The sequence below is a fragment of the Elephas maximus genome, chromosome 7 (genome assembly GCF_024166365.1).
Source record: "Elephas maximus indicus isolate mEleMax1 chromosome 7, mEleMax1 primary haplotype, whole genome shotgun sequence".
In the NCBI taxonomy this organism is placed as follows: domain Eukaryota; kingdom Metazoa; phylum Chordata; class Mammalia; order Proboscidea; family Elephantidae; genus Elephas; species Elephas maximus.
The window spans coordinates 108,633,853-108,657,620 of NC_064825.1; the positions used below are offsets into that span (position 1 = coordinate 108,633,853).

Here is a 23,768-nt window from a genome sequence, read left to right on the forward strand (position 1 = left end):
TAGACAATGGCAAAAATGTGATAATGGAATCAACATGATTTTGAGCCAAACAGTGCAGAAAGCATATCCAAAGGCCTAGATGGTTCTCAGTATGTAAGGGCGTAAGGAGCTGGTAATCTTTGGGAGGCCCTCCACAGGGATTCCAGAAAGGGAAATCAACGTCCAAGTGTTTGCTGAAGACTTACTATAAACGATGTGAGGAAATGTGAAGTCATGGAGTTCTCAGGACATCATCATTCCGGCAAGTGAAGGTCAAGTAAAACAAACAGTAATCAGGGATATAATCCATCACTGAACGTTTAATATGGGTACATTTGAAAATAGTCCTACAGCCATGTAAATGGGACGGTTTCTCTGTCCTCATAAAATTCTGCCTTGGAAGTTTTACTAACGCTTTGTTTGGAAATATTCTAGGATATACAGACACCGAAAAATAAAAGCAAGACACTTTCTTCCCTAGATTCAAACTTTAGAAATATGAATTGATACTCGACATTCTTTTCAGTTTTACAATGCTACAAATGTGCTTTATTTATGAACCAATTTCTCTGAAACATTTCTTCATTGCTTCTTTTACGTCTTTGTTCCTCAGACTGTAGATAATGGGATTCAGCATGGGAATCACAATGGTGTAGAATACAGACACTATCATGTCATGGTCCAAAGCATAGCTGGAACTTGGTCTCAAGTACATGAAGAGGATTGTTCCATGGTAAATTGATACTCCAGTTAAGTGAGAACCACAAGTGGAAAACACTTTTCGCCTTCCTTCAGCAGAACGCACCTTCAGAATGGCCATAAAAATGAATCCATAAGATGTCAAGACAATCAGGATAGTGAATATCTCAATAGATCCCACAAAGTAAAAGAGTAGAAGTTGGTTGATGTGAGTGTCAGAGCAGGAGATAGCAAGAAGTGGAGGGATATCACAAAAGACATGTCTAATTTCATTGGATGCACAGAAGGAGAGGCTAAAAGTTGCCACTGTGTGTAAAGTAGCATGTGAAATACCACCAACGTATGACGCAGAGATGAGTGACACACAGACTCTGGGTGACATCTTAACTGAATAGAGAAGTGGGTTGTAAATTGCTGCATACCGGTCGTATGCCATTGCTGCCAAGAGAAAGCATTCTGTGGTCCCAAAAGTGACAAAGAGCAGCATTTGTGTTGCACATGCAGTAAATGAAATGGCTTTATTCTCTGCTAGGAAATTGACTAACATTTTTGGGGTGACAACTGAAGAACAGCAGGCATCTAAGAAAGATAACACACTCAGAAAATAGTACATGGGATGGTGGAGTCGGGCATCTGCCATGACTAATAGAACCAGTCCCAAATTTCCCACCAGAGTGAAAACATAGATTGCAAGAAATAGTAAAAGGAGAAAGACTTGCAGCTCTAAATTACCCGTGAAGCCCAGCAATGTAAACATGGTGACTTCAGTGAGGTTCTTCATCTGAAACCTATATGGATCCAGCGTTGGTGACAACACTGACATTTCAGTTCATATTTATAGTTCCTAAATGCAACCAGAATTGCTGGGTGGTGCAAATGATTCATGCATTTGCTTCTAATTGAAAGTTTGATGGTTCATTTTCCACACAGAGACACCTCAGAAGAAAGGAATGAGAATCTACTGCCAAATATCAGCCATTGGAAACCTTAAGGAGCATAGTAGTACTCATAAATTTGGAATTGCCTTGAGTTGGAATTGACTAGATGACATTGTACATGCAATATACTGGGAAACGGAGTGCACCCGATTACATCTTCTTGTCTGTTTCCTAGAAGGGCATGATAATATCCTAGGTTATGACGGGACTGGCAGTGACAAAGTAAGTGAGCCCATGTGGAAGCAATTTCCTATATAAAGGAAAGAAAAATGGTTTCATACATTTGTTGGCTAAACTTGTCATGTTAAAAACAAGTAAATAACCAAACATGCCAATTTATGTGGTTCTCAAATTACCACATTAAAATTTGCAAAGAAGAATGAATAGAGGAAATTTTAAATCCAAAATCTTTAGACTTGTAAATACGCACTAATCATTTTAAATTAGCTACAACATACATGAATGCCTTTCCTTAATGTCAACTAGGATAAAATGAGAGCAACAGCATGTATCTCACAAGATTGGATGAAATTTAAAGGAGAAAAGCTTATTAAAAATGATTTAATTTTAAAATGTTCTCAGATGACTAGAAAATAGGCGAAAATAGACATACCTTTCAACTTGTCTTAGAAGGTAGCTATTTTTATGTAAATCCACAAAGTTTATCTATAATTAATCAGAACACATCTTCAAATATCTTATCATGTATTGTAATTTTGCTTGAATGGTATATTATATTAAAAAATAATAAAGTCATGAAATAATAAATAAATACATATCCGTATATTTTGGGGGATTTACAAAAAATACATTTTTGTTTCAAAAATCCCCCATTTTCTTTTTCTTTCTCTCCCTCCTACCCCTTTCTCTTTTCTCTCTTTCAGACAAAAATATTTAGTGGAGATAGTCAAGGATAAAATAGAAATCAGGTAGATAGGAAGAAGCTCAGTAAAAGTAAATTAAAAAAACGCAAGCAAATTTTGGAAAAAAAAATATGGCAATAGGTAGGGTACTAAAGAAATTCATTGCAAAATCCACTGCAAAATATAACTTGACTAATGAAAACAAAAGAAATGTCAGCTAGACTGTGATTATAGCCGTCACTTCATTGATGTTTCTGAGACAACAATGGTGGAAAGTTAAGAGCATTGTATTTGGACTTGATAAACTTTTATCAAAATCTCCGAAACAGCACCTAGTGCCAGTGTGAGCTAGGAAAATTAAAGTTGTCCTTCTTCTTTCTTGTGCTAAAGAATAGATAAGATGGACAAAATGATTTCAATAAACATTAGTTCACTACATGAATATGGCATTCATGCAGAGTGCTCATTTATGAGACAAGCTAGCACAAGTTTTTAAATTCAAGTTTTGATTATATGTGAAAAGTGCATGTGCTTTTTGTTTATCTAAAAAATAAATAAAAATAAGCCCTCCACATTTTATTTATCTAAAACAAAATAAACAGGGATTTTTCATCAAAGCTTTGAGCAATGAATGAATCCCAAACCACAAGCTAAAATATTTTTCTTTTAGTTATACATGTTTGTTAAATGTTAATATACAGATTAAAATATCATTTTATTGAAATTAAGCCCAATGAATCCTAATAATCTGGACTGTAAAAAAGCAAAAAACAGAAACAAACCCGTTGCCATAGAGTCAGTTCTGATCCATAGCCACCCTGTAGGACAAAGTAGAACTGCCTCATAGGGTTTCCAAGGAGCAGCTGATGGATTCGAACTGCTGACCTTTAGGCTAGCAGCCTGAGCACTTAACTACTATGCTACCAGGCCTACATATTTGATAATCTGTGAAGGATTATAAAAAAACATCTCTGTCACGGTCTTCTGATTTTGGACTTGTCAGTAAAATAATAGTGCTTTTGGCTGAAATTCTCCAAATACTCTTGATGACATAATTTTCAGGCACACTTGATGGTCTGTTCTTGTCCATAGAGCAAGAATGTGGTTTATGAATGTAAGTATGTTTTATACCAAATCAAGATCTGTTAGAGCAGTTGTCTACTTCACTATAGAGAGCCGGAGACTTAATAGAGGAAAAAGTAGGAGGTTTAATCACTTCACCCAAGATTCTTCAAACAGGAATTATGGTTACTTTTTTTCAACCTTTAAGGAAATTAGAACTATGTTTATGACAGAACACATGTGTGGTGCAAACCATTAAGGCACTTGGCTGCTAACCGAAAGTTTGGAGGTTGGAGCCTACCCAGGGGCACCTCAGAAGAAAGGCCTGGTAATCTACTTCTGAAAATCAACCATTGAAAACCTTGCGGAACACAGTCACGAGTCAGAGTGGACTACATGTCAAATGGTTGGTTGTGTTTATGACTAGTTGATTTCAGTTTAAGAGACTATAGTGGCTAGGAACACAAAAATATAGATTCTGAATTCTCTTTTTTTTTTTTTTTTAACAAAACATGTTCCATCTTGAAGACTAAAAATATATCAGTTCCTCAGCTCTAATAGAGTCATTATCAGAAAACATAAAGCACCCGGTGCCCATTGGAACAGTACTACAAAGACTAGGCTTGAGGCTAAAGAAAGCCGTGATAGCAGCTACCACAGATTAATAAGTGGATTCAAGGGGCTAGGAATTTTGTGCACATGACTGTACATAATCTTCATAGCACCAGGATAGCTAAATAATTTGGTGTTCTTTTATATACGAGGGAAAGAACTAAGGCGCAACTAGACACAACACTTGACCAAGGTCACACAGTAGTTACTATCAGAGCAAGGGTTCACCCCAGATTTTTCTGATCCCAGTCTAAGCTATTTCCACTTGACCATATTGCAATTCCCACTGTGCCAGGTTCTTATTCTGGAATCATCAGCCCCGAGAAATAATGCAAAATAACATCCTCACATATTTGAATTATTTTTTAAAGTAATCCAGCTTAAGTAGACCATGAAATTGAAATACATATACATATATAATGAAAATTACTTCTGATTTACATCTCTGTTGACATAAATATGTATGGAGTCCTTTCTGTTTTCTTTGCTGTGTTATCAGGAAAGCTTCAGTTTTTAATACAAATCTGAATTAACCAGAATCACCTAATTCAAATTTACTTTCAAACTAGGCATATACTCTAGTTGGAAATTAATGGTTAAACTTCTAAAATATTTTGTAGTGTTGTAAATATTTCCTCTTACCTATGGAACTGAACCTTTCACTCAATTAAAGTACGCTATGATTGTGTTTGGATTCTTATATCCATTTCTGGAGCTCTTCCTGTAGTCCACAGCGGATGCACCAAGGAGAGAGAATGCTAACTCTCTTTTGGGACAGAAAAATAACAAGATTTTTTTCTCCCTGTAATAACAAGAGAACTGTTCTGGAACAACGAACTACTTGATAAAAATGATTAAATGAATTGCTGTGGCCTCCTGAAAACTGATGCTTTGCTGGAAAAGTTTATGTTTTAGGATTGGAAAATAAATCTAATGATACCGAATATAGACCTAGTTCTGATGCTAATTAGCTATGTAGCATTGCTTAATAAACTAAATTCCCTGTAATCCAGTTCCCTCCTTCTGGGAATATAACCTGCTTAACTCTTTCAAAACTCTGTAAACATGTATATTATCAAAGAATATGAAAGCATAACATATGTCAGAATTTGTAACTGTTTAATAAAAATAACAAAACTTCCCATCTGAACTACGAGGTCTTAGTTTTATAGTTCTATGAGTCATACATGTAAGCTCATTGAAAATTTAATACAAGAGATATTAATAGACATAATTTTACTGTCAACACATGGATAGAAAGTTATAACAGGAGAGACAGGGTTTTATACAGAAAACTTAATATTCTATGTGATAGAATATCAGATATCTGGCAGATATCAAACAGTTTGAGTTGTATAGGATCTTTTCAGGCCATCTTGGGGCAGCAGAAACAGGTACAGAGTGAGTGAAGTCCGGACTTTGTGAACATCCAGGCCCTAGCGAAGGCACCACAGGCAGGGAAGCCTGAGCACAAAGAATAAAGAAAGGGCCCTCTGGTGCACCTCCACTCTGATACCATAAGTCTCAGGAGGAAGCATGTGTGGAGAACAGTGAGGCTCAGACTTTGTGAACAGCCAGGCCCTGGTGAAGTCATCATTGGTGGGGACACACCACAAGTGGGTAGCTTTAACAAAGAGAAAACAAATTCCCTCATAGTCTAGGAGGCTAGTAGTCCAAATTCAGGGTGCCAGTTCCAGGCACAGGCCTTCCTTCTCTGTCAGGTGCCGGAGAAGGATCTTGTCATCAATCTTTCCCTGGTCTAGGAGCTTCTCAGTGCAGGAACTCTGGATGCATAGAATGTGCTCTGTTTCAGGCTCTAATTTCTTGGTGGTAGAAGGTCCTCCTGTCTCTCTGCTCATTTCTCTCTTTTATATCTCAAAAGAGATTGACTGAAAATACAATCTAATCTTGTAGATTGAGTCCTGCATCATCTACATAATTGCCTCTAATCCTGCTTCATGAACATCATAGAATTAGGATTTATAACATATAGCAAAATCACATGAGATGACAAACTGATGAACAATCACACAAAACTGGGATTCATGGCCTAGCTAAGTTGACACACACTTTTGGAGGAAACAATTCAATCCATAACAAGCGGATTGTAAACGCTGGGCCAGAAAGCCATGTCAGAGAAACCATTTCTCCCCAAAGGAAATTTAGAAAGCAAATCTATTTACAACAACATCTAAAAGAATAAAAAACCTAGAAATAAATTTAACCAAGTAAGTGAAAGGCTTATTCACTGAAAGCTATAAAACATTACCGAAAGAAATTAAAGAAGACCTAAATAAGATATGACAGTTCTCTGCTAATGGATTGAAAAACTTGATATTATTAAAATGAGCTTCTTGCAATTGCCATTGAAATTACAACAGCCTTCTTTGCATAAATGGAAAAAAACACAATCCTCAAATTTACATAGAAGGGCAAAGGACCTGGAATTGCTGAAGCAATCTTGAAGAATGAGACTAAAGCAGGAGGGATAACATGTCCTAATATCATAATATACTAAAATTACAGTAATTAAAACCCTCTGGTACTGGTATAATAATAGAGGTATAAACCAAAGGAATGCAAATGAAAGTCCAGGAATAAATTCATACACCTATGGTCAACTATTCAATGGGGAAGGAAGAGTCTTTGCAAGAAATGGTGCTGGGAAAATTGAATTTCCACATGCAGAAGAATGAAACAGTATCCAGGCCTTATATCACACACAAAAATCAATTCAAAATAGATCAAAGATCTGGGAAAACTAAAATTATTACGAGAAAAGGTGAGAGTGAGGCTGTAGGATGTAGTGTGTCATGGATTGAATTGTGTCCCCCCAAAATATGTGTCAACTTGGCTAGGCCATTAATCCCAGCATTGTATGGTTGTCCTCCATTTTGTGATTCATGTCATTTTCCTATGTGTTACAAATCCTAATCTCTGTCTGTGGTTTATGAGGCAAGATTAGTTTATGTTAAAGAGGATTAGGATGGGATGTAACACCCTTACTCAGGTCACATCCCTGATGCAAGGTAAAGGGAGTTTCCGTGGGGTGTGTTCTGCATCACGTTTTATCTTACAAGAGATGAAAGGAAGTGAGCAGAGAGTGGAGGACCTCAAACCACCAAGAAAGCAGCGCAGGGAGCAGAGCACGTCCTTTGTAGCTGGGGTTCTTGTGCAGACAAGTTCTTAGAGTAGGGGAATACTGATGGCAAAGATATTCTTTCAGAGAAAACAGAGAAAGCCTTTCTCTACACGTGACACCCTGAACTTGGATTTTAACCTTCTAGACTGTGAAAGCATAAAATTCTGGTTGTTCAAGCCATTCACTTGGGGTATTTCTGTTATAGCAGCACTAGATAACTAAGTTAGAATTTGTTACAGGGAGTGAGGTGATGCTCTAACAGATACCTAAAATGTGGAAGCGGTTTTGAAACTGTGAATGTATAGAGAACTCAGAAGGAAGGAGAACTGTTATAATGGAGACACACAGAGTGCGAGAAGCAATGGCACAGACTAGCTGTGACAGAGAATTGTCAACAGCAGAAGCAGAAAGCCAGTGCAAGATGGTGCTGAAGCCCACCCATGGAGCGAGAGAGCTGAGTGTCTTAGTGCAGGAAGCTTCCTTGAGGAGTGGGCTGACTCTTGGAATTTATTGGTGGAACTAGGCTTTTTGACCCATTGAAAAAGAATGCTGAGTACCTCTCAGCCAGAGTTTACTGGTGGAGTGGGGTGCATACATTCACTTGTCGTTGGTACTACAGAGCTTTGGAACACTTGCTACAGCAGGGCAGAGACACTTGGTGAGGCCTGAGGGGCTGAGAGGCCAAGGAAACAGGAAGCAGAAGCTGAAGAGAAAAGGAACACAAAAAGCGGAGTTGCCCCAGTCTCAAAAGCTTCTGGCATCTCAGAGGGTGGAACCATGACCTCTGGTGTTACTAAGGGTGGAATCACCCCTCAGGTGGACTAGGAGAATAGTGCACCTAAAGCCTAGGGAGCAGAGTTGCCATCCTAGTAGGCCTGGAAGGTGGAGCTGAAGCCCAGGATCGAGGTGCCTCCACTAAGAATCCAGACAGTGTGGTCAATACTTAGAGTCTGGAGGGCAGGGCCATTGCCTAAACAGTTTCAGAGAACAGAGAATTATTTTCAAAGCCTTGAGTGCTAATGTAATATGTTCTGCTAACTTGCTTGATGTCTCTTATCCCTTCTTTCCTCCAATTACTTCCATTTGTAATGTAAATCTCTAGTTTGTACCTGTTCCACCGTTGCACTTTGGAAGCTAATAAATTGTATTATAGATTTTACAGTTGGGGAAGAATTTTTGAATTTTGGACTTGAAGATGATTTAAGACATTTGCTATGATATGACGAGGTAAAGTGGTTTCAATGTGGCAAGGTCATAAATTTCGGGGAGCCAAAGAGTGTAGTGTCATGGATTGAGCTATGTCTACCAAAAATATGTGTCAACTTGGTTAGGCCATGATTCCCAGTATTGTGTGGTTATCCTCCATTTTGTGATTGATGTAATATTCCTGTATGTTGTAAATCCTTATCTTTGCCTATGGTTAATGGGGCAAGATTAAATTATGTTAAAGAGGATTAGGGTGGGCTGTAACACCCTTACTCAGGTCACATCCCTGATGCAGTGCAAAGGGAGATTCCCTAGTGTGTGGCTTGTACCACCTTTTATCTCACAAGAGATGAAAGGGAAGCAAGCAGACAGTGGTGGACCTCATACCACAAAGAAAGCAATGCCAGGGAGAGAGGGTGGTCTGTGCAGCCAGGGTTCCTGCCCAGAGAAGCCCCTAGACAAAGGGAAGATTGATGGCAAGGACCTTCCTCCAGAGCCGAGAGAGAGAAAGACTTCCCCTAGATCTGGCACCCTGAAGTTGAACTTCTAGCCTTCTAGACTCTGGGAAATTATCAAAAAATATCATTAGTATCACACACAAGTAAAATGTCACTGAAAATTATTAAAAGTAACTTCAACATTTTATAGACAGGGCGACAGCAGAAATTCAAACTGGATTCAGAAGATGATGTGGGACCAGGAGTATCACTGCTGATATCAGATGGATCCAAGTTGAAAGCAGAGAATACCAGAAAGATGTTTACCTGTGTTTTATTGGCTCTGCAAAGCCATTGGACTGTGTGGATCATAATGAATTATGGATAACATTGTGAGGAATGGGAATTATAGAACACTTAATTGTACTCATGATGACCCTGTAAGTAAGTCAAGAGGCAATCATTCAAACAGAACAAGGGGATACTGCTTAGTTTAAAGTCAGGAAAGGTATGCACCAGGTTTATATGCTTTCAGTATACCTATTCCATCTGTATCCTAAGCAAATAATCTGAAAAACTGGTTTACATGAAGAAGAACGGGCAACAGGTTTGGAGGAAGTCTCATTAACAACCTGTGTTATGCAGATGACAAAATCTTCCTTGCTGAAGGTGAAGAGGACTTGAAGCACTTTTTTGTGATCAAAGGCCACAGCCTTCAGCATGGATTACACCTTAACTGAAAGAAAACAAAAATCCTCACAACTGGCAAATAAGCAATACCATGATAAAAGGAGAAAAGATTGAAGTTGTCAAAGGAAGATGAACCATGATTAAGGAAGACCGAAGAAGAATGGAAGCTTTTAAATTGTGGAGTTGGCAAAGAATATTGAATGTATCATGAATTGCCAAAGAAAGAACAAATTTGTCTTGGAAGTACAATCAGAATGCTCCTTAGAAGCAAGAAAGGTGAGACTACATCTCACCTACTTTGGACATGTTATCAGAAGGCATCAATCCCTGGATAAGGCTATCATTCTTGGTAAAGTAGAGGGTCAGCCAAAAAGAGGAAGGCTCTCAATGAGATGGATTGACACAGTGGCTGCAACAAGGGGCTTAAACCTAACAAATGTTGTGATGATAACACAGGACGGGGCAGTGTTTCAATCCTTTGTACATAGAGTCACTAAGAGTCAAAATCAACTCAATGGCAAGTAACAACAACAGACTGAGAGAATAAATTTCTCTTTGTGAAAGGCATCCGCTTGTGGTATTTCTGTTAAAGCAGCACTAGATAACTAAGACATAGCGTTTAACAATAGATCATCAGATACGATTAAAAAAAAAAAAAACTGGAATGGCAAAATCTAAATAGATATATGGGACCTCATAAAAATTAAATATTTTTGTACATCAAAGGTCTTTACAAACTAAAAAAGATAACCTACAAATTTGGAGAAAATTTTAGGGAACTTTTTTTTTTTAATATCAGATAAGGGCCTAATATCCAAAATACATACAGAACTTCTGCAACTTAACAACCAAAAGAAACCAAGCCTGTGCATCACCCCCACCAAAAAAAAAAAAAAAAAATTGGGGCAAAGGACTTGCATAGACAGTTCACCAAAGAGGGTATTCAAATTTCCAGAAGGGACATGAAAATAATATCATTAGTCACTGTAGTTGTTGTTCCGTATCGAGTCAGTTCTGTCTCATAGCAACCCTATGTACAACAAAACAAAATGTTGCCAAGTCCTGCTTTGTTCTATTGTACATAGTGTTGCTATGAGTCAGAACCAGCTCTCTGGCATCTAACAATAGCAAAAAAGAATTTTAGTGGCACCAGAGGTGAGATAGACGGAAAAAGGGGAATTTTTCATATGGGAGGCATTGAATTTATATTAATGGTGGTGGAATATTTTGGAAAAAGAGAACAATAATGGTTGTACAACTTGAAACATGCAATCAAAGTTATGGAATTGTAAATGTGGAATTTGTATTGGTGAACACTTTGGTGGGTATATTAACAGCACAATAATAATAAAACTAAAATGACGCACTTTGGACTCCTGACCTCTGAACTGTAAGATAAGACTATGTCATTAACAAAATGAATAAATAAATAAATAAAACATAAGAATGGCATTTTGCAGTAGATTTGCCCAATTCAATACACTGATTTCTTTACTGCTGCATCCTTGTACACTGATTACTGACACAAGTAGAATGAAATCCTTCACAACGTCAATTTCTTCATCATTCATCATGGTACTGTTTTTGGAGCAACCACACGTAGTAGCCAGTTGTAGATTATTCTCTAAGCTATGTATTTGTTTTTACTGAGTCTGAGGTATACTCTAAATAAATATTACCACCTAGACTCTCCGGAATTTCAGAATGAGTCCAATCAATTTTGTGATTGGACAACAGCAAAGGAAAACTGTAATAATGGAATCAATGTTTCTCGTGCTGCACCTAACAGTGCAGAAGGCATACACAAGGCCTAGATGGATGTGACTGTGTGAAAGAATAAGGGGATAGTAATCTTTAAGAAGTCCTTCAGAGGGATTCCAGAATGGGAAATGAACTTCCAAATATTTCCTGAAGACTTACTTTAAACAGTGTGAGAATGTGTGGAGTCATAGAGTTCCCAAGACATCATCTTTATGCTAAGCAAAAGCAAGTTAAACAAAAACTAATCATAGTCACATAAAAGCACCAATGAATGTTTAATGTCAGTAAATTTGAAAATAATCCTATAGGCATATAGATGATACATCTGATCTGCACTTGTAAACTTCTGCCTTTGAAGGTTGATTAATGCATTATTTGAAAAAAAATTCTAGAACAAGAAAAATATTCCCTTTTAAATAAAAGCAAGACATTTTCTTCTCTAGGTTCAAACCATAGAACTATGGACTGACACCCAACATTCTTTTCAGTTTCCTAATGTGCTAAAAATGTGCTTTATTTACGAACCAATTCCTCTGAAACAATTTTTTCATTGCTTTTTTTACATCTTTGTTCCTCAAACTGTAGATGATGGGATTCAGCATGGGAATCACAATGGTGTAAAATGTAGACACTATCATGTCATGGTCCAAAGCATAGCTGGAATTTGGCCTCGCATACATGAAGAGGATTGTTCCATGGTAAATGGATACTCCTGTTAGGTGAGAGCCACAAGTGGAAAACACTTTTTGCCTCCCTTCAGCAGACTTCATCTTCAGAATGACCATAAAAATGAAACCATAAGAGAACAATACGATCAGGATATTGCATAACTCAAGCGAACCCACCAAGCAGAAGAGCAGAAGCTGGTTGATGTGAGTGTCAGAGCAAGAGATAGCAAGGAGTGGAGGGATATCACAAAAGACGTGTCTAATTTCATTGGATGCACAGAAGGAGAGGCTAAAAGTTGCTACGGTGTGTAAAGTAGCATTTAAAAAACCACCAACATATGAAGCAGTGATGAGTGGCACATAGACTCTGGGTGACATGTTAACTGAATATGAAAGTGGCTTGTAGATTGCTACGTAGCGATCATATGCCATTGCTGCCAAGAGAAAGCATTCTGTGGTCCCAAATGTGACAAAGAGCAGCATCTGTGTTGCACATGCAGTAAATGAAATGGCTTTATTCTCTGCCAGGAAATTGACTAACATTTTTGGGGTGACAACTGAAGAATAGCAGGCATCTAAGAAAGATAACACACTCAGAAAATAGTACATGGGGTTGTGGAGACGAGACTCTACCACGACTAGTAAAACCAGTCCCAAATTTGCCACCAGAGTGAAAACGTAGATTCCTAGAAATAGTACAAAGAGAAAGACTTGCAGCTCAAAATCATTCGTGAAGCCCAGCAATATAAACATGGTGACTTCAGTGACGTTCTTCACCTGAAACCTGTAGGGATCCAGTCCTGATGATGACACTGACATTTCAGTTGATACTGGAAAGTCATAAATGGCAATATCCTGATATCCTGTGAAAACAGAGTGGACTCAATTACATTCTCATCTTTTTTTTCTTTAGAATGGGGTAATAACATACTAGGCAGCAATGGGTTGTTTTCATTAACTGCTTTTGAATTGGCTTCCAACTCAATTGGACTGAACCTTGCTTCCTGAAAGTGAAGAGGACTTGAAGCACTTACTGGTGATCAAGGACCACAGCCTTCAGTATGGATTACACCTCAACTTAAGAAAAACAAATATCCTCATGACTGGACCAATAAGCAACATCATGACAAAGGGAGAAAAGATGGAAGTTGTCAAAGTGGTTTGTAGATGGCTACTTTGCAATCATATGCCATTGCCACCAAGAGAAATGCACAAAGGGATCAGAGCATTGTAATGTACAGAGTTTTCGTTGGCTAATTTTCAGAAGTTGATCACCAGGCCTTCGTTCCTAATAGAAATAAAAATTCCTAGGTCATCTTAATTTCCAAGCTTCACTGAAATCTATTCAGTATCATAGCAAAATGTAAGCTTCCACTGACAAATGGAAATCACACCTGGCATTCCAGCACAGTAGGTGAGAATTCTACCACTGAACCACTTCGCTCCTCTAGAAAGGTGATAGGCAGTGACAATGTAGTTGGGCTCATGTGGATACAACTTCCTGGATAAACATAAGAAAGAAATGGTTTCATTTCTTGGTTAGTTAAACTTGTGATGTTAAAAGAAACAAACAAAAAATTTGCCAATTTATATAAAATTTTATATTTTTGAGACCCACATAAATTAGACCAGTGAATAGAGAAATTTCAAAATCCAGAAACAATAGAATTGAAAGTACACACTGATACACTAGTCCAGAATTTACTGCTGTGTGCATGAGCACCTTTCCTTAATGTCCTCGCTTGTCAAATGAGAACAACAGCGCTAACCACATACTAGACTGGATTGAATTGAAATGAGGAAAACTGTGTGAAAATGATTTAATTTTAAAATATTCTCAAACGAGTAGAGAACAGGATAATTTAGACTTACATTTCAAGTTGTCTTAGAAGGCAGCCTTCAATGGTCCAATCATTTTATGTGCTCTTTTCATTATCCCATTCCGTTGACATTTTTAGAACAGTGGTGAGCAGGGTATCAGGTGGTATTCTGGAGATAAATGCACCTTGTATGCAGAGAAAAACAGGGTATTAACTTTTTTTATGTTTCTTCTTTTTAAAAAAAAAAAATTATTAAGTTGTCTGTTTTACCTTTTCAGCTTATTATATCATTATTACTGTTTTTCAATGTTTAACTTAATGACAATTTTAAGATGGTTCTCTATTCCTAAGAAGCTCTGTTAAGTAGTGGTTAAGTGCTTGTCTGTTAACCTAAAGGTCAGCGGTTCAAATCCACCAACCACTGCTAAGGAGAAAGACATGACAGGCTGCTTCTGCAAATACTACAGCCTACGGGGCAGTTCGACGCTGTCCTATAGGGTCATTATAGTGTCACTATGAGTCGGAATCAACTCGTCTGCAATGCATTTGGTATTTGTGTTTTTCTCTGTTTGTATGATCATTGGCCCTGCAAGTCCTTGGGTGGATTTGAGATATATATTCTGACCCAAAGAAACCATTTCTTTAATATGTTGTTGTTTCTTATGGAGTCCTGGAATAAGTATGATATAAATATCACCCAAATTTACTAATGAAGCTGCTTAATATAACTTTTCCTAAAAGAATAAAATCACTGTTTTTCCACAAAGTAGTATTTGGTTATTTTTTATTTATTTCCTCTATGCCATGAAACAGTTTCTCATTTAGTGGAGTACAAATAAAGAAAAGTGCATAAACAAACAACAACAACAAAAAGTAGAAGAGAGTATCCAAGAGGCACCTGTGTATCAGTTGAAAGCCTCACTGATTAAGACACAATTAAACACTGAATTCACCTTATTTAGGAGTGAGATTTCGGGACTTTCATTTTTTCTTCATTGTGTCACAGACTGATGTGTTTTATCCCTTAGGTATTTGGCATCTGCACTTTCCAGCATTTAAGGGAGTGAAAATGACCACCCATCTGTCACTTGGCCTTACTTTGGTGGCTTCTTTGTTGCTACGATGCTGGAAGCTATGTCACGGGTACTTCAAATACCAACAGGATCACCTTTGGAGGATAGGTTTGAGAGGAGCTTCCAGACTAGGAAGAAAGGCCCAGAGATCGACTTACAAAAATTAGCTGATGAAAACCCTTTGGATCCTAACAGAATATTGTCCACTATAGTTCTAAAGATAAGCCACCAAGTTTGGACCAAGCCAAAGCAAACACGTTGCCCTCTAGTGGATTCCAACTCATAACGACTTCACTGGACAGAGCAGAACTGCCCCACAGCTTTCCAAGGCTATAAAACCCTGGTGGTGTAGTGGTTAAGTGCTAAGGCTGTTAACAAAAGGGTCAGCAGTTCAAATCTGCCAGGCGCTCCTTGGAAACTCTATGGGGCAGTTCTTCTCTGTCCTATAGGGTCGCTATGAATCGGTATTGACTTGACAGCACTGGGTTTTGTTGTGTTCTAATCTTTATGGAAGCCGACTCTCCCACCTGTCTCTGACAGAGCAGCTGGTGAGTTCAAACTGCTGACCTTTTGGTTAGCAGCTCAGCACATAACATTTGCTCTACCGGAACTCCCCAAGGTTGGAAAAAAAAAGAAATTTTTTTTTTTTTTTAAGGCACTCAAAAAACATGATGGCCACAGCAGTGGACTGGACCATACACATAGTCATGAAGCCAGTGCAGCACCAAACAAGATTTTGTAATTTTGAAAATGGAGTTACCATTAATTGGAACTGATTTGAGGGTAACTAACAACAACAATGAGAAGTGAAAAATCTATCACACGTAGAGTGGAACTTCACTCAGTGTTCTACAGATGATTCATATTCATCCTCTGCCACTTGCTACAGTTTTGTCTTATTCAGATGTCATTTTAAAAGAAAAGAACAAGCTAATCTGGAAGGAGAGGAAAGTACATGTCTTTGTTTTCCCTAAAATGTTTTCACAGATCCATGAGGGAGATTTGTCTAATACCTAGAATAAGTGGCTTCCTAAATGTTGGGATACAGAGCAAAAAATGGTCATTTGATCCTTAAGGAACTCTAGTATAAAAAACATAATTAAATTAAATTGCTAGTTCTGTGTAAATTCAGGTAATTTGTGTATAACTCTTGGGAATACCTACACAAATACCTTATTAGAATAACTTCTACTTGTATTTTAATAATTGTATTATTAAGATAATTGATATAAAGGCATCATATAATTAATATTTGTCAAATAATAAAATACACATTAATGTATTCTTTGGAATTCACAAAAATTTCATTTCTGTTAAGAAAATCCTCCATCTTCTTTCTTTCACACATGAGTATGAGATAAAACAGCAGTGACAGAAAGTTAAGAACATTATATTTGGACTTGAAAAACCTCTATTAAAATCTCAGAAATAGCACCTAGTGGCAGTGTGAGCTTGGAACAGTAATATCATCTGTACCAAAAAATAGGTAGGATTGACAAAATATTTCAGACACATGTTGTTCAACTACATGGACAAGGTATTCATGCAGAGTGTTTATGTGAGGCATTAAAATATTTTATTAAATAAAATTTTTGAATATATGTGGAAAAATGCACACAGTTTAAATGTAACTTCTAAATTTTAGGTGTGTAAAACACAATAGAGTTACAAAATCACTTTTTATCAAAACATTGAACAATGACTGAACCCCAAACCAGAAGCTAAAGTATCTGCCTTAATCATGTTTGTTATATAACGCACATACACGCACCCTCACAAACACACACACACAAAGTTGTCATTGAGTTGATTCCAACTCACACCAACCGTATAGGACAGAGCAAAGCTGCCACATAGAGTTTCCTAGGCTGTAATCTTTACTGAAGCAGACTGCTTCATCTTTCCCCCATGGGGCAACTAGTGGGTTCAAACAACCAACCTTTTGGTTAGCAGTCAAGCGCTTAACCGCTGCACCACCAGGGATCTTTTATGACACTAAATGTGTATTAAAATACCATTCTGATGGAGTTGCACTCAATGAACCCTAAGATTCTATGCTGTAAAGGATCATGAAAAAAATGCATCTCTATTAGTACATGCTGCCCTTGGGCTTGTCGCTGAAACGATAGTGTGTTTTGCTTAAATTCTCCTGATACTCTTGCTGATATAATTTTCAGGCACCCTTGATGGCTCTGATATTTCCTGCAGAGCGAGAATATCAGTTAAGAAAGAAATGATATTTTATGCCATATCAGCTTCTATGAGAGCAATTCTCTACTTTGATCCAGGGAACCGGAAACTCGGCAGAGGAAAAAGTATGGGCTTTAACTACTGCTTCCAAGTTTCTTCAAACAGGCACTTCTGTTAACAAAGCTTAAAGGAAATGAAAACTGGTGGTGTGTACAACTAGTTGATTTCACATGAACAGGAGATAGAGACTAGAAAGACAAAATCAAATACCCTGAAATATTTAACAAAACATGAACCCTCTAGAAGAGTAAAATAAGATTAATTCCTCAATTCTTATACACTCAGAAAATGTAAATTATGACATGTGAATGAGAACAATATTTCAAAGACTAAGGTTGAGAAAAAAGCTATGACACCAGCAACCATATATTAATAAGTGAATCGAAACCTAAAAAAAAAAAAAGAGGCAAAAAACATCCTGCTGCTGTCAAGTCAATTCTGACTCATAGGGAATATATAGGACAGAGTAAAATGGTCCCATTGTGTTTCCAGGAGAATATGGTGGTTTCGAACTGCTCATCTTTTGGTTAGCAGCCAAACTCAACCATTCTGCTACCAGGGCTCCAAACAGACCCTAGGGGTTAGGAATTTTGTGTACATTATCATACGTAATCTACAGAGCAAATTTATAACTATCTAATTTAGTGTCCTTTTACGGATGAGAGAATTGAGGCCACCTAGAAGTCAAGCAGATAGTTACTAGTAGAGCGAGAATTCAGGCTCACATTTCTCTGATTCCATAATCTAAAGTATTTCCATTTGACCATTTTGCAATTCCATTATATCATGCCATAATTCTGAAATCAACGTTCCCTAGAAAAATGAAAAATAATATCTTCACATATTTAAATTCCTTTTTTTATATTCATCCAGTTTAAACAGACCATGAAATTAAAAAAAAAAAAGTCTATAATGGCTTCATTAGTAAAATAAAATTAAAATTATTATTTAATTCTCCAAGAGGAAGCAATTATGATCCTAAAGTAGTATATACTCAAATGCAGGTTGAAATCTCATTTGCTCTTCATTTCATAATTTCCTTGATTTTTAAATATACCTTAATAACTGTACTGTTCCTATTCTGATCATCATCCATCAAGAAAATTAAAACAAATTTCTGATTTACACATCTATTGATCTAAATATGGAAGGAGTCCTTTCTGCTTTCTTTGCTATGTTCTCAGGAAGATGTGTGATACAATTTCTAATATAAGACTGAATTAACTAGAATCACCTATTTCAGATTTAAACTTTAAGTTGTATATTCTAGTGTGAGGTTCAAGGTTCTCATTTCTAAAATATTTTTCAGGTGATGAAAAGCTTTTCTTCTTACCTGTGGAAATGAACTGTTCACTCAAAGTTCACTATGACTATTATGTGTATGGATTTTTATATAAGCTTCTTAATGGCTTCTTGTAGGCCATAGAGAATTCCCAAGGAGAAAAGACATTAACTCTCTTCTAGAAAAGAAAGCAACAAGATTTTTTTTTTCCTTTTCCCTTTCAGTGAACAAGCAAATGGTTCTGGCACAATAAACTGCATGATAAAAATAATAAAATGAATCATGTTGGCCTCTTAAAAAAGATGCCTCGATGGAAAAGCTTATAACATAAGATTGAAAATCTAATGCTGCAGAACATTGTTCTTGCTCTGATGCTAATTAACTATTAATATTGGGTTAAAAAATCAAATTCCCTAAAATCCAGTTTCTTTTTCCCAGTAGTATAACCTGTTTAATATTCTGTAAATACATATAGAGAGATAATATGAAGTAATAACATGTTAGAAGTTATAATAGTTTAATAAAAATAACTATACTCCTCATCTTAGTTATAAGGTGCTACGCATCAAATTGGTATGAGAGATAGATGTAAGGTCATTGAGAGTTTAGGCCAGGAGAGATGGGACAATATGTAGACAACTCTAATTTATTTATTTTTTTATTGTTCTATGGGACAGAACACTAGAATACTAGAAGTATTGCAGAGTTAAAGGTCAAACTTTGAGTTGTACAGGGTCTTTTCCTGTCTTGAGAATTCTTTATACAAATATAAAGAGATATACCTAAGAAATTTAAGAATATACTTAATACGTTCTTAGGGAATTCTTGGAAACATTGTAAAAAAACACATGGTTGTCTAGGCTCCATAGAAAAAGATGCTAAGTAGATAGTAAATGTTGGTCATGGAATCTGAGTTGAAAGAAAGAGGGGAAGAAAGGAAAGAAGGAAGGTAGGAAGACAGAAAGGAAGGAAGGAAGGTACACTGATACTGGTAGGCGCCCAGTTGGGATCAATCAATGTATTAACTAAATGCAATACCAAATTGACCTATAAATATAAAGTAATTTTAATTAAAATAAAATATTTTTGCAGATCTTAACAAACTTATTCCACAATTTATACAGAAAAAGCAAAAGAACTAAAATAATAAAAATAATTTCAAAAAAGGAGAATAGCATTTGAAGATTTACCTAATCTAATTTTAGGACTTACCTTAAGCCAAAATAATCAAGACAGTGTGGTATTGGTTAAAAAATAGTGGCCTACATCAATGAAACAGAACACACATATATGGCCAACAGATTTTTGCCAAAGATGCTGAAGAAAATCCATGGAGAAAGTGTACGCTTTTTAAAAAATGGTGCTGAAAGAACTGAACAGCCTTATACCACAAAAAAGGGAATTGGCTAATTCTTTTACCATTTTAAAAATTTGTCTCAGTATGAACCCCTCCCCCCAAAACATGGACAAAGGACTTGATCAGATAATTCACCAAAGAGGATATTCAAATGACCAACAGCACATGAAAATAATATCGTTAGCCATTAGAGAAATGTAAATCAAAACCATAATGAAATATCACCTCACCCCCGTTAGAATGGCAATGATGAAAAAAATGTGAAACAAGTATTGATGAGGTTGTGGAGAATTTGAAACCTGCATTCATTGCTGTTGGGAATGTAAAATGGTGCAAACATTGTGTAAAGCAGTTTCACGGTTCCTCAAAAAGTTGAACATAGAATTACCATATGACCAGTAATCCCAATCTTAGGTTTGCACCCAGAAGAAGTGAAGGCAGGAATACAAGCAGAAAATTGTACAGCAGTGCTGATTGCAGTACTTTTTATAATGCCCAGATGGTGGAAACAATGAAAATGTCCCTCAACAGATGAACGGATAAACAAATGTGGTATATACACACAATAGAATATTATACAGCTGTACAAAAGAAATGAAGCTCTGATGCATCCCACAATATGGATGAACCTTGAAAACATTATGCTGAGTAAAATAAGTCAGTCACCAAAGGACAAATACTGGATGATCTCACTTATATAAAAAAGTAAATATATGGACACCAAAGATTATTAATGGTACCAGAAGTGAGAGGGAGGGAAAATGGGGAGTTTTTGTATGGGGGACATTGAGTTTATGTTAATGGTGGTGGAGTATTTTGGAAAAAGAAATAATGGCTGCACAATATGAAAAATGTAATCAACGTCATTGAATTGAAAATGTGGAAGTTGTATGGGCAAGTGTTTTGGTGGGTATATTTTCTGCACACACACACACCCACGCAAAAAGACCCACCACACTGTGGACTTCTGTCCTCCAAAACTGTAAGATGATATTATATTGTTTTTAAAAAAAAAAAAACTTAAAAAGGCCTTTTGTCACAGATTTGCTCAGCGCAATGCACTGTTTGATTTCTTGACTGTTGCATCCGTGGACAATGACTGTTGATATAAATAAACATGTGTATCAAATTTGGTACCGGTAGAGTGGGGTGCTGCTCTAACAGATAACTAAAATCTGGAAGTGGTTTTGAATCTGTGAATGGGTAGAGGATGAAAGAGTTTTAAATTGCCTAATAGTAAAAGCCTGGATTGCCTTGAAGAGACTGTTGTTGGAATTCTGGACAGAAATCAAAGACAATTCTGATGGGGACTCAGAAGGAAGTGAGGAGAGCTGTCACACTGGAGGCACAACAGATGGCAAGAGGGCACCAGCAGAGATTAACAGCAGCAGAGAGATGGTAGGAGCAGAACCAGGAGACCAGCACGAGACAGGCCTGGAGCTGACCCACGGAGCAAGAAATTTGAGTGTCTTCCGGCAGAAGTTTACAGACAGAGAAGGGTGCCCCCAGGCACTTATTGGTGGAGCTAAAGAGCTTTGGAATAATTTCCCCAGCAGGGCAGACTCTGGCAGCGAGGCCCAAGAGTCAAAAGACCAAGAAACCAGGATGCAGAAGTTGAAGAGACAAGAAACACAGGAAACAAGCACAGTTGCCATCCAGTGGGCCTGAAAGGCAGAGCTGAAGCCCAGAGCAGATGGGCCTCTACCCAGAATCCAGAGTGTGGCCAACAACCACAGTCTGGAGGGCAGGGTCATTGCCTAAATGGTCTCAGAAAATAGATGATTATTTTCAAGCCTTGACAACTAATGTAATGTGTTCTGTCAACTTCCTTGGTGCATATTATCCGTTCTTTTCCATCAACTTCTTCCATTTGTAATGGAAATGTCTAGTTTCTGCCCTTTCCACCGTTGTACTTGGAAGCAGATAACTTGTATTCTAGATTTCACAGATGAAGAGGAAGTTTTGGATTTTGGACTTTGAATTTTAAGACTTTTGCTGTGATATGATGGGGGTGAATGTGTTTTACATGTGCAAGGATACGAACTTTGGGGGTCCAAATGGTGTAATGGATTGAATTATGTTCCCCAAAAATGTTTGCCAACTTGGCGAGGCTATGGTTACCAGTATTGTGTGACTGTCCATCATTTTGTCATCTGATGTGATTTTTCTGTGAGCTCTAAGTCCTACGTCTATGTTGTTATGAGGCAGGGTTATAGGCAGTTATGTTAGTGAGGCAGAATTCAATTCACAAGGTGAGGTTTTATCCTGAGTCAATCTCATTTGAGATATAAAAGGGGGACGGACTTCCCAGAGATTTAGAATTGTTGTAGGCTCATTTTCATTCAGGTCAGAATATATTGTATTTTCCTGTGTGATGTCCTCCTTGACTGATGGTTTATTTAGAACTATTTTTTTTTATGCTGTTTGCATAGCTATTTCTACCATCCAGCGCCAAATTATAAAATACGTGTTTCTGTTTATTTTTTCAATTACTGAGAGAAGAATGTGTAAATCTCCAATTATAATTCTATATTTATATACTAATTTCAATTCTAATAATGTTTGCTTCATGCGTTTTGAAATTTTATTTTAGACATATACACTTTTCAAATTAAGTCTTATTGATGAATTCAGCTCTTTATCATGATGTAACTATTTCCTTTATCCCTTGTAATGTGCCTTTGTTTGGTCTACTTCACTACTCTAACCAGAGTGATATCTATCTGGAATTTTAGTTCTCTTCCTTGAAAATGTTATAAAACATCAGAATCAGTAGAGGTATGCCAAAATAAATAAAAAGCTTTACTGCCTTGGAGATGATTCTGACGGATAGCTACCCTGTAGGACAGAGCAGAACTGCCCCATGGGTTTTCCAAGGCTATAAATCTTTACAGAAGCAGGTCCTTGCATCCTTTTCCCAAAGAGCAGCTTATGGCTTCTAACCACTGAAGTTTCATTTAGCAGCCTAGTGCTTAACCTCTGTGCCGCTTGGCTTCCTTTCAGTATAGGTCTAATTGATCTAATTTACTCCACTTTTACAATCTTCTTCTTTTAATATCTTTGTTTTAATGATCACTCAGGCTCATGACCTGCAGCTTCCACATGTTTCAACCAAACCAATCACTAGTTAAATCCTATGGAAACCACACCTCCGACCCTCCTTACATACATTCCTTCATCATTGACTTAACTAAGGCCTTCAATACTTCATAAAGTATTGTGTAAAGGCCAAATAATGCAGTTGATAAAGGAAAAAGATTGGTGTGTTCTTTTATTCTGCCTCCCAAAATGTCTAAAAGTGAGGCCTCTGTAGCCAGGAAGCTTAAATGAGAATATGGTTATCACTCTTAAAAACTACGTGGTTTTGAGCAAACTTATGTACCTCTGTTTCCTCATAAGAGATAATTGTAGAACCACTTACAGGAAATGGTATGATGATTACATGACTTAATATGTGAAAGGCACTTACATAATTGCTCAGTGCCTTAATCAGCTGCATATGAGTTCTAACTATTGCTATTAGCTATCACTCACTCATTGACTTACCATTCATTTAATAAATATCTATAGTTATTATTGTTCCAAGTAGCATGTTATGCCCTGAGGATCGGTAGTGAGGACAGACACAATGACTGCCATTATGCAATTTACAGTATCAGCGTACTGTTAGATCTACATAAAACCAAACCCACTGCTGTCTAGTCAATTCCAACTCATAGCCACCCTATAGGACAGAGTAGTGTCACCTCATAGGGTTTCCATGGCTATAATCTTTAAGGAAGCTGACTACTACATCTTTTTCCTACAGACTGTTTGGTAGCCACAAACCTCAGATCTTTTGGTTAAGCAGCTAAAGGCTTTAACCACTGCAGCACCAGGGCTCCTTTATACCTATATAGGAACTAAATATTCAAAACAACGAATATTAA

The 23,768-nt window shown here is 37.1% G+C and overlaps 2 protein-coding genes across 2 annotated transcripts; both read right to left on the reverse strand.

The window, feature by feature from the left end:
* Positions 1-532: 532 nt before the first annotated feature.
* Positions 533-1,501, reverse strand: LOC126079583 (olfactory receptor 1094-like). The gene has a single exon (XM_049890673.1). The coding sequence runs from the start codon at positions 1,499-1,501 to the stop codon at positions 533-535; it is 969 nt and encodes a 322-aa protein (XP_049746630.1).
* A 10,388-nt stretch (positions 1,502-11,889) lies between these two features.
* Positions 11,890-12,876, reverse strand: LOC126079713 (olfactory receptor 1094-like). Its single transcript, XM_049890902.1, has one exon. The coding sequence runs from the start codon at positions 12,874-12,876 to the stop codon at positions 11,890-11,892; it is 987 nt and encodes a 328-aa protein (XP_049746859.1).
* Between the last annotated feature and the right edge of the window lie 10,892 nt (positions 12,877-23,768).